This window comes from Myotis nattereri (assembly GCF_964212035.1).
Source record: "Myotis nattereri genome assembly, chromosome: 5".
In the NCBI taxonomy this organism is placed as follows: Eukaryota; Metazoa; Chordata; class Mammalia; order Chiroptera; family Vespertilionidae; genus Myotis; species Myotis nattereri.
In genome coordinates, this window is record NC_138080.1 from 93,944,476 (window position 1) to 93,957,068 (window position 12,593).

Here is a 12,593-nt window from a genome sequence, read left to right on the forward strand (position 1 = left end):
TCTCTCCCTCTCCCTTCCTCTCTGAAATCAATAAAAAAATATTTTAAAAAAAGAATGATTGCATTTTAGGTCATTATCCCCCAAATAAATGGCCTGAATGTTGTTATTATAGCACTGCAGTAAACTGCTGGGGTTATTTCATTGCCTCAGACCAATTCCAAATTTACTTCTAAGACTTTAATAGATCTTGAGTGTCTCCCTCACAAAGATGTTGGATTCTAAGAGACCTTTCGAATGGCTTCCTAGGGTCCCTCCCCTCCCAGGATACGTGTGTATGTGGAAGGTTACACACATCATGAGAGATGGCTATGTGAACGGAGAGGGCTGAAGCAACCGTGCAGAGGAGCCACGTTTGTCCAGAGGGTAGAAATGTACGGACAGCAGCCAGCCATATCTCTCCATCAGTTGATTTTTTTGCCTTTCTTTTTTTCCTTTCCCCCTCTCAGCCGTTTAATGTGAGTGCTTCTGTCCTGCTTCGTTTATTTCAGATGCCTCAGGAACAGTACACACACCACCGGAGCACCATGCCCAGCTCCGGGGGGCCACAGGTGTACAAAGTGGGGATTTACGGCTGGCGGAAAAGATGCCTGTATTTCTTTGTCCTGCTGCTGATGATTTTAATACTGGTGAACTTGGCCATGACCATCTGGATTCTCAAAGTCATGAACTTCACAATTGTAAGTAAAGCCACCCAAGTTTCTTTACCTCTCCTTGTGGGGGAGGGACCTGTGGGGTGAGGAGGAACATAGAAAAGCGGCGATCGTAGGATTCGAAGTGCCCGGCAACCTGGTGTCTTGGTTAAAAAAAAAAAAAAAATTCTGTTCAAATGACAAGGGAGGATGGACTTCTATCTCCTCTCAGTTCCTCGGGGGCTGGTTATCCAGTTTAGAGGCATCTCCTCCTTTACGGCCTCCTGTATGCGTTCGCTCATTCTGATAACTATTCTGTTTTCTGTAGTTTACATGCACTTTGAGTAAATGATGCAGGAGGAAATATGGGATAAATTCAAAGTGTTAAGTTTTCCTTAATTTTAGTAATGATTATGAAAGGGTTTGTGAGGTAGAAGGTTGAAACATCGGGAGGAAATTAGACTTCGGGGATTATCTAAGAATTTTAAGGGTTTGTACCAGGTATCCCATTACTAGGGTTAATCGGGAGTCTCCTTGATGTTTTGGGAAGGCATTCTCTTTGCCACCACCAGGGTGAGAAGGAAATAAGAGGAACAGAGCCATGTTTCATTTTTTAAGAACATATTGTTTATGCTGCTTTGAAAGAAATTTTGCTGTTGGTACTTAGGGCCACTCTACTGATTGAATATTCACTTGTTGAAGTTCAAATTAAAAGAAAATCTTGGCAAAATCATTTCTGAAGTTATTCTGAGGTGGTGTGTTTTGTTTTGTTTTTTCCTAGAGATTTCCTGGCCATTCTAGCAAGATAAGTAATGTATTCGTGAGGGCACAAAGGGCACCAGTCAACTGCCCTTAGAATCCTTTCTTGTGATGTCCAAAGTCTAATTAGATTGGCAAAAAAATAAATCTCATTTGGTAAAGCAAAGTGACCATAACACAATGGACAGTCAGGTTTGCATGTGCCATTCCCTAATAGGAGAGTGGATATTTGCCTTTTCTGATTGATCAAGGTCCTTTTTATCCTTAACATGCTACGGGCAGTCACACTCCCTGGCCTGGGCAGTAACTTCTGCTTCAGCTGCTTTTCCTGTCTTCCCTGCCTCCCGGAACCTTTCCTGGGGCCCCTCAGCTCCTTTCTGCATCTGTTATTCTACTTATCACTCCGGCTAATAATTTTTGCATGTGTTTCCCATGCAGACTGAACTTTGAGAAGAGCAAGGGCTGCCTTTTTCTCTGGGTGCCTTTATTCATCACGAATGGAAGGGTTGCATGGTGCTTAATTAGGACTTAATTAGGACCCCATAAACCAAGGTCAGAGACACTGCTTCAGGCATCAGAATGGTTCACTCTAATGCTTGTCCTTAAAGCTAGGAAACTATCTGATAAAAAGAGTTACCTTGATTTTACACATTTCTTTCTTGAGGAGGAAAAAATAATTCAATTCTTTGAAAAACAGAGAAAGTCTTTGGTATTGTAACATGAAGTTTGGAAGAGGATATGGGTCAGTGTCCATGGGGTTGTAGGAATTCAAGGTCATTTACTCTGGACTAGGGGAGCACATTAGCTTCTGTTTTTGAATTAGACGCGGCAGACACTTTGTGAACTTGGACTTACTTTCTTTACAGACAAAGAGAATTCAGAGAAGGGTTTTAAGCAGACTAGAGAGATGTGATGAGATTTGTGGTCTAGATGCTTGCTCAGGGGAGGATGCCATATAATGGGGGGATTTTCTCAGAGTTTAGGGCTCTGAAGACCAAGTCCTGGGTCCACTTGTTCTTAAGTCTTTGTGCCTGTAATTGCCAATTGTTGATGTTCATGTTCTGTGGGGTTTTGATTTTTTGAGGTTTATCAACTTGTAAAATGGAAAAGCTTCTGAATTGCCATATTAAATAAGGGAAGCCTGAAGGCCGGGTAGGAGAATGGACAATAAAGACTCAAAAGACATTTAAAGGGATGGCATTGACACATCTGACCATATACTAGTTGGAGGTAGGAGCTGAGGTATTGGAAGACATTCTGGAATTCTCCCAGGTTGTGGCTGGTGAGGTGGTTGGCTCATGGGACCCCCCCAAAAAACAGGATAGAATGCCTTACCTTCCCCCTGGAGCTGCGCTGAAACTCCTGTATGCCCTGAACTCCCTATTTGGGGCTATTTTTGTTATTTTTACCTAGTTTGACATGAAGTTAATTTATAGAGCCTGAAAGGCTTAGGAGTGAGTGTGGCGAATATGAACTCAAACGCTGATAAATGTGATATTATACTAATGGGGCTTTTGAAGTGTGTTTAATCTGGCCAGCCTAATAATGAGAGGTCCATGCAAATGTAAATTGAGTGACAATTCATTCTGAGAGTGTGTGAACTTAGGGAGTAATACAACATTAAAGTAATAATCTATATGAAATAGGCTATTTCCCATAGTTAAGGAAATTGATTGCCAAAGTTGAGAGTTCTTAGAGCTTTACCAAACCAAGTACTTACTGGGGTGAGAATAATGCCATTATTAGCTATAATCAGTGCTTTATAACAGTAATGCATTTGTGCAAATAGAGCTGAAGTGTCGGAAAATTGGTCTTTCCCTGCAACTTCAGAGCATATGCTCCCATCCATCACAGTGTAAAACATATCCTTTTAGAATTATAATTCTATTCCACAAATAATCATTTAGTACTGATCGTGAAGATCTTAAAAATGAGGGAGGTATTAACCAGTGTTACATTGGAGCAAAGGAAAACAACGAGATGACAGTTCAGCGTTTTCAGCAGGGATTTAAAAATATTGCCAATAGGAAAGAGTGGTCATTTTGTACATCTGGAGTATTCAATAATTTGGGACTTGGGAAAGCTCACTCTCTCATCAAACCCTCTGAGTAACAATGAACCAAGAGAATGATGTCATCTGACCGTGTTCGTGAGGACTTGGCAATGTACCCAAGATCGGATATCCAGAATTTTCTGTCGTCAGGCTTGCATTCCGTGTCATCCCCAAGGATGTATGCTGGAAGACTCCTTCCATTATAACCGTCTGAACAAACGTCCAACCAAGTTTTCTTTGTCCCAGATGTAAGTCAGAAGAAAAATGAGGTTGTTCTCCTGGGCTCTTAACAGGATACTGTGGTGTTCATTTTGAGGCAGGAGAGCAAGGATGCACTTTTCTGCTCAGTTTCCCCCATGTGGGGGAGTGTGTGGTTTATTATATTGTAAACACCCATAAGTCGGCCCATCCTAGTTCAGCACAGCCTGTGCTGTTCAGAGGAACTAATATTTACTACGCTTCTGTTCTGTGCCGGTCACTGTGCTTGGCATTTAAAATATCTCATTTAAATGTCCAAACAACTCTATAGATGAGGGATTATTATCTCCATGGTAGTAAAGGAAACCAGGGCTCAGAGAAGTGGTTGACTGCCTGAAAGATTCACAGCGAGTAAGTCAAAGAACTGGTGCTTGGCTTCAAAGCTCAAGCCTTCCCACCACACTGCACCCCTCCCCGCAATTCCCACAATGATCTGGCTCCTCAACTAAACTCCGAAGCTGGCAAAATCGTCCGTTGTCTTTGTTGCCCACCTGTGTCACCCAATCATGAATGTCTTTCCCACCTGAGGAATCCACGGGCATGTCCTGCCTAGAGTAGTTGTCTGGTCTTTCTGAATGTTCAGTCCTTATCTCACTTCTCCTCGCCCCGTAGCTGATGATTTCTGTCTTTCCACTGTCTCCACCTTCTGTTTTATCAACTTGTTGTGTTAATGTGAACATTTAATGTAAGCTTAATATTAATATCTGTGTGTTAGGCTGTTGTGATAGCTGTCAGGTAATTCACGATAAGCATTTACAGCAGCCTCTGACGCAGAGGAAGACTCAAAAGTTGGCAACAGAAAGTCACGAGCCAGCCACACCATAACGTAGTGGTTAAGGGCTCAGACTCCGGAGACAGATGTCCTAGCTACAAACTTGCTTTCTGCTACTTTGGCAAGTTTCTCGACCTCTCTATGCTGCAATCTTCCGGGAGTAATAGCAATACCTACCTATTCATAGGATGGATATAAAATGTAAATGAGGTGATGAATGCAAAGTGCTTGGAATGGAGCCTGGCGCATAGTAGGTGCTTTCTGTGGCGTATTTGCTCCCATCATCGTCATCAGTTATTGAAGGCTCATTTGGGGCCAGGCACTATGCTATTGCCATTAATAAGCATCACCAAACCTAATCCTCAGGCAGACAGGCGCTGTGAGGAGACCAGCTTCACACGGCAGGAGAGAGGCTCAGCGTCTTGATTTGAGGTCTCCTGCTCTACCGTGGTACAGTAGAGATTGGAATCTCAGCAGTCTGATTCTGGAGCCTGCTCTGTTAGCCAGTTTGATAAATTGTGGGCAGTGCAGAAAGCCCCAGCATGAGTGTCAGGGAACTGGATGCCGAGGCAGCTGTGAACTACATCACCTTGTTCCTCTGGGGCTCCGTATAGAAATGAATGTGTTGACCTAGGTGCCCTTTCAGACTGTAAGGCATCTTCCTGTTAGGACACTATGGTTTAGTCTTTGGGGCTCTGCCTTGACCGAGTGGGAGCTTCTGCTTCTGCCAATGCATTCTAGCAGCCCAGTCCAAAGAACTTGACCTCGAAGACCTCTCCAAATACTATAGTATTGATCATCCATATCATCATTTAGTACAAGTGGTTAATAAGTGGCAAAACATAAAAGGCATGGGAACTATGAATAGGTGGCGTGATCTGTTAGGCCAGTGAGTGTGAAACCATTTACTGTTAGATGAAATAGGAGCCTGAGCAGTCACCTCATTGGAAATCCTCATTTTGCCCAGGACTGAAGCAAAGTAGATAGACAGCAAGGTTGCCTGACCCAGCTTCAGCACCCCAACCACCCTGGGAACTTCTCAGGAGCAGGCATTGTATTCTCTTCACTTTGTAGCCCCAACCTAGTGCCCGGTATTCGGTTGGCTTTCTGCGTGTGTGTCAGTTGCCTTTGTGCAGACGACATACATCAAATAATGGATGTCAAGCATCTGGTCAGTGTCGGACACATGGTAGTTTCTCAGTAAAGTGTAGCTGTCTATACCCATTTTCATAGATCCGCTAACTTCTATTTCTCTTTCCTTCATCAAAATGACAAAATTCAAACCACTGAACTTGTGGTTATGTAAAAAATGAATGTCCACTTGTTTAAGAAAAACTTCTACAGAAAATACTTTATAATTTTCCATATAATCTTCATAAAAACCCCACCAGGTACACACATTTTACAGATGGGGAAGCAGAGGCTTCGAGAAGTGCAGCCACTCCCCCAAGGTCATGCTGCCAGGAGCCATGAAACTGGGATCCGGTCACAGGGAGTCTGACCCCAGAGCCCAGGCTCTTGATCAGGACACCACGCTGCCCGTTTTCCAAGTGTGATTTTTCATGAAGACAAATTGGATTTGTTCAGTGCAGTGTCAAAGACATGATTTATTTACCCTGCAGTGAGATGAAGATCCGCTGAGGGTCAGAGGAAGGCATTCTAATACTTGTAAATTGGACACATTGTAAAACAGTAAAAGCCAGAGGGAATGACCAGTGTGTTCCACGGCTCCAGACAGTTATACAGTGTCTATTTGGGGAAAGCTCAAGGTATTGTGATCCGTCAAACTAACTCAAGTAGAGGGGAGTGAGAGTACCCATGCCCAGGCCGGGGAGAGGGCTGTCATGGGAGCCTAGGGCATGGATGCCTGGGACCTGGAGCATGTCAGGAACCAAGGCTTCTTGGGGATGTCCACCCTCTGGCTTTCCTGGACTACAGGGCATTAATCTTGCCCTGGAACATTCTTTTCTGCTCGAAGGCCAGGTTGCCTATACCCTCACTGGGCTACCGATGAGCTCCCTGTGTTTACTCAGGTTTTCTTCTTCCTTTCAACTTCAGCATGCATCTAGCTGCCTTTGACCTTCCCTGAATAATGACCTTTCCATTTCAGCTCGCACCTCTAGTGGTCCCAGTCTCCTGTTACCCAGGTGCATTGGCCCACATCACATTGTAGCTTGCTGGACTGACCACAGACCCCGTGAGAGGCCATTAGCTGCAGCCTGGGAGGACGAAGCCATGTGGTTCTGAGAGTCCTCCTTGAGCAGCCAGCTAGGACTTCCCGCCCAGTAAAGAGGTCACTCGCAAGCAGTATCCACAGGCTCACTCGCCAATAGTGTCCACATTTGATTTCTTATAGACATTGTCCTTTTTAAGCTTTTCTCTTCTCATTTATTCTCCAAAGTTGCCCCCCCGCCCCCCCCCCCCCAGTTTAGCTGACATTTTGTGTTTTGCTGTACCTGGTGCCATGCAGTGGTAGTGGGGCGGGGGGCGAGGGGCATGTAGTACCGCATTTCTTTGCCTGACAGCTTCTCCTGGTCATCTGTGAGTTCCAGAAGGCAGTCACCTTCCACTATTCACCATTGAATCCACAACTTTAAGCACCTTGCTTATTAGCACACAGTAGATACTTAGAGTGTTTATTGAATAAATGAATGACAAAAAATATAAATAGGCAGTCACTTTACATCAATATGTGTGAGGATGGGCTCATAGAGCTTTATATTGCTCTTAAAATGAAGTATTAGTGGATTTATTAGGGTAGGCGGGTCACAAATGAGATGAGTGCTTGAATTTGATTATGAAAGGGATTTTTAATACAGATACTCCCTCCTGTGTATCAACTATATGCTACATGTTAATGATATGAGAAAAGGCAGGTGTAATAGTGGAGTGTGAAATAGCATAGAAAGAAGCAGGAGACATCATCCTCGTTAATACAGGTGCTTAGCAAATGAGGGAAAATGATATTATTGGCTTTAGTTGTACTTTTCGTTTAACACAGTTAATGAATATATTGTGTGTGTGAGAGTAGCATCCACTTCGGCCCAGATACCAGCTTCACTTGGGAGTGTGACAAGGCCTCCCATATTGAGAACATCATGGTTCCATCCCTCAGTGCTTTGACTCCTTTGGTTGCTTCTCATCCATTAGCTCATATTCATCAACCTGAAAAATCACCACAATGTGATTTTTTTAAGTCATCATGAAAATTGCAGGAAAACAAAAGATGGAAAATGATTCTGTTCCATGAGCAGCCCTGGGATAGGGCTCTGCAATGTCCAGTTTGGTTTGAAGCTCGCTGTGTTTTGTACCTTTGCATGAATGCAAATCATTAAGGATGATTTTGGTCATTGTCATTGCTGCAAAATGCTGTACACCATGCTTGCCACACACTTATACAATCTATTGGACAAATTTGCTTCAATTCAGTCAGTATTTCTTAAGCATACTATGCTTTTTGCAGTACCCTGTGTTTGGGGTGGACAGTAAAGATCATAATAAAGAAACCCTATTCTTTAATAGATCGTAATTACTAGGAAGAAAAAAATACATGTGTAATTTTAATGCATTCCAAAAATGACAAGTATTTTAAGGGAATATGAAGAAGGAATCAGCCAAACCTAGAAGGCCCTTGGAGACTCCTTGAGTCTGAAAGGACGGACAAGGCCTTGTGAGTGGTGTTTAGAGCAAAGAAAGTACCATGATTGTAGCCTGAAAGTGGTGATTTAAACTTGGTCGCCGAGCCTCAGACACTGTGGTTCCAGAATTGAGAGCTCAGGGCCCTGGAGGGACAGGAAGGAGGCAGGGGGAGAGGAAGGGAGCTGACACTGGTCAAGTCAAACAGGATGCAAATTATACTCTGGAGAGGTCACCCTGGGAAGCTGAAGATCCAATTATAAACAAATTACTGTGCAACTCCAGCCTGTCATTTGGATCATATTCCTGACCTTTGCCACTATTACAGTTTTCATGCACTCAGAATTCTTTTTATGCGTCTAGAATTGAGAAAAATAAAGAATGTCAGAAAATCTCCCTGGAAGTACTGCTGTCTTCATGCATCATCCATAGCCGCTCACACATGGAATTTTAAGGTCTAATCGGTCATGCTGTGGCTGTGAACTCTGAACAACTCTCAGAAATTGGAAGTTGTGACCACGTCTTGGGGATCTGTTTCCTCTGAGGCATTAAGCTGTCATAGGAGAGAATTTCCAAATCCCAAGGGTCACATTATCATGAGGGTCAGTCCTTGCACAGCAGCTGGGGGATTATTCAGGCTGTAGAAAGAAACCCAGGAATAAGAGGAGGTTTCAGGTCAACTGGGTTGCCTGAGAATCATTAGTTAGGATTTCTAAGTCAAGTTGGCTTTGTAAATGCTTCGTCTGGAACCGCACTGTCCAATATGAAATTGAAAGTAAATAATGTAAAAATGTAGTGCCTCCATCACACCAGCCACATCACACATGTTCAGGAGCTACCTGAGCAGACACAACACATTTCCATCATTGCACAAAGTTCTCAGTTATAAAACAGGTCTAGACTCTGCTGGCCCATCTCTTAGCTAGGTCTTAGAGGGCGTGCTATGCCCTTGAACAAAGACGTTTTTCATTCCTCTCCATATTGCAATTTCTGCCTTTCCTTTCTGCGTCCCAGACAGTTTTTAAGACCTGGAGCCATGGGATTAAGGTAGGAAAGCAAACAAACAAAATAACTCAATTTAACAGAAAGAGGAGAATAAAGTTTCTTATCATCTGATGAACAGATGGTCCAAAATAACATATGTGAGACTATGAATGATTTTTCGTCTTGCCCGTGAGGAGCAAGGTGGAATTTTGTTGTGAGAAGAGTTGTGCTGAGGGGGAGGGTCAGGGACCATTTCTGAGTCTTATTCTACCGACATGTAACATATGCAGTTTGGAACAGCTCAAATAGTTTCTATAGTTGTTTCATCCTTCCATTCTCTTCAACTCAGATTAAGAGAGTTTGAATCACATTTTTCTCTAGAAGTTTATTTGTGTGTGTTTGTTTGCTTGCACTATATTTAATTAGACAAAAATCCAAGATGCTAAATGCCAGGAAGTACATCTGATGTGCCTTTTTTAATTTTTAATTTTTATCTATTCAATTATTTAATGCATAACCCATCTCATTATCTAGTGCTACACAACAAACCACCCCGAAAATTAGTGGCTTAATAGAACAGCAGTCATTTGTTTGCTCAGGAATCTCCAATTGGGCAGAGCTCAGAGGGCTTCTCTGAGCTCCCTGAGGTCTCTCTAGCCCTTGAGCTGTGGTGGCTCCAAGGCTGAGGTTGTCTCAACAGCAGGAGCTGGAGTCATCTTGAGGTGTGTTTACTTACATGTGTGGGTGGTTGATGCTGGTGGTGAGCTGGGATCTCAGCAGCCAGAGCACCTACACATGGCCCCTCCATGGGCCAATTTGGGCTTCCTGTCCACATGGTATCAGGGCTCCAGAATGTGTTGCACTTAAGCGGTGGACGTGCATCACGCTGTCATGACCCAGACTCAGAAGTCGAGTGGCCTCATTTCCATTTTACTCTGCTGATCAAGGCAGACACAGAATCCTGTCTGGATTCACAAGGATGGCATTTAAACTTCACCTGTGCTCGGGGACGTTGAAGTTTCTAGAGAAGAATGTAGGATGGGCAATAGCCAGTGTAGCTCAGTTGGTTGGCATTGTCCCATGCATGGAAAGGTTGCCAGTTTGATTCCTGCTCAGGGCACATGCTAGGGTTTTGGGCTTGATTCCTGGTAGGGGGTGTGCAGGAGGCAGCTGATCTCACATTGATGTTTCTCTTTCCCTCTCCCTTCCTCTCTCTCTAAAAATCAATAAAAATTCTTTTAAAAAAAGAATGTTGGATGGGAAATTATAGTGGGTCAAATGGTGGCCCCTTAAAAGATAAACCCTTGGCTTTAATCCTCTTAATCCCTGGTACCTGTGCATGTTGCCATATATGCCTTATCTGAATTTAGGATCTTGAGGTGAGGAAATCATCCTGGATTATCTAGTTGGGTCCTAAATCCAATGACAGCTGTTTTTATGAGTCAGGCAGAGGGAGATTTGACATGGAGAGGCAGTGTGACCATAGAGGCGGACATTGGTGAATTTCACCCACAAGCAATGCCAGCTTTTCTTCCAGAGCCTCCAGGGAAGTGTGGCCCCACTGACACCTTAATTTCAGACCTCTGGCTTTCAGAACTCTGAAAGAATAAATTTCTGTTGTTTTAAGACATCAATGTTGTGGTAATTTGTTAGGGAAGCCACAGGGAAGTCATACAGAGGTAGTGCTGCAGTAATCTTTGGAAAGCACAATATACCACAACAGTAACCAGAGTGGCTATCAACCATACAAATGCCGCACCTTATATTGAGCACAATGCTAAGTCCCTGTGTTCTCTCTCTTATTCCTCACTGTGAGGGGGTGGGTACTGTGATCTCCCCTTTATCTATGAGGAAACAGAAGTGCAGAGAACTTGCTTAACCTGCCCAACTTCTCCAGCTAGTAAGAATCAGAATCCAGATCCAGATGAGTCTAACTTGAATGTTGATGCTTTTGACTTGCTTTGAAGATGTTTCCTGTAAAAAAAAATAAAGTAATTATATCATAACTAGTCATCTATTTATTGAGTAGCGTTCCATGGCAGTGATTGTCGGGGTGTAACTAGGAGTCCTAAGGAATGAGCATTTTAAACTACTTTAGTACTGGTGAACCCTCAAGCAGTTTTAGCCTTATGAATACTTTAAGGAGCCATACTAACTACATAAGTGACACCTGTGTTATAAAAATCATGGTTTGGTTGCCTTTTGAATTACTTTTCTGCCTTTGCCAAGCCACGGTGAATGGTCTACTTGTTGCTTTGATAGGTGAGTTAAAGAACAGGAAGAAATTCCCAGGAAGGATCATAGCCTTTCTGTTTCATGGAAACTATAATGCTTATGTAGATAAAATACTGAATTTTGGTTAGCTTTTAATTATCAATCAACTTTATCATGTGGAGAACTTACCATCTCTTAAAACTTGATTTTCTAATAGTAGATGCTCTGTAAGTAAGAGTTTATTGATAAAGAATGAGTAAAGAAAGAACCTAATGTCAGTTTAAGCCTTTTCAGTAGGAAATACTATACCATAGACTATGGAGTCATTCAATACCCACTTACCAAGTACCCAGGATGAGCAGACGCTCCTGATGGAGCCCTGATGTGCAATTCTCTCCTCAAACAATAGCAATAAAAAATTCCATGAAGTCATTATCACCATGTCGACATAACCATCATTTTATCACAATAGGTATTTTTAGGTGCTTGCTATATTCCAAGAAACAAAATAATAATAAAAAATACAACAACACAGAACTCTATTCTTCCCTCGTAGCATTTTTATGCTTGTAAAGGTTCTTTGCACCTTAGAAAACCTATTCACATCTACTGCATTCTGGGATTCTTTCTTTACAAACACCCCAATGGGAAAGACATGCCTGGGGTCATTTACTTTAGCCCTTTTGATTGAAGGAGCAGCTGAGGCTCAGTGATCTGCTTAAGGTTTCATGCCCAGTAAGTACTACAGTCACCCTCCCAACTTTAGAATAAATAGGAATGAACAAGAGCAGTAGACCTTGACAACAGTTTTATTTTGCAGACTCAAGTAAGTCAGGAAGCCAGCGTTTATTGAATATATGGTAAAAAAACAAACAAACAAACAAACAAAAAACAAAACGAAACTCAGCACCTTCTTGTCCCTTATCTGGCCATCAAATTTAGGTTGGCCAATATCAGGGAGTTTCGACTATTTATGCACAAGACTGTAAGCAGCCATGTTAAGCAAGTTTGTTTTCTTTCTCTAATAAATCTCTTAATTCCATGATTAAAAAAAGGAAGTACTTTCACTAAAATCCAAAGATAGAGAAAAATGATAATTTAGGTCCATCAGTCTCTCACTGAGTTAAACCATCTTCATGCCATACGTAGTTGGTTGCTGTTTTAGAAATGAATGCTTTGTAGTTCACATAAGAATTTTCTGATGTTCTCCACTGAAACCTGCATTGTGTTTCTTGGCAAGGAGGGATTCATGAGGGCTGGGATAATCCGTGCCTTGTTTATTCACTGG

General features: G+C 42.6%; 1 protein-coding gene across 2 annotated transcripts in view; it reads left to right on the forward strand.

Moving 5' to 3' along the window:
* SGCD (sarcoglycan delta) overlaps window positions 1–12,593 on the forward strand; it is a gene marked incomplete at its 5' end in the record, with an annotated part of 735,784 nt that overhangs the window by 458,853 nt on the left and 264,338 nt on the right. For both annotated transcript variants that reach the window (XM_081092161.1, XM_081092162.1), the window contains one exon: window positions 489–677. In XM_081092161.1, coding sequence (XP_080948287.1) covers window positions 489–677 — 189 coding nt within the window. Of the gene's footprint in view, window positions 1–488; window positions 678–12,593 lie in introns of those variants that run through there.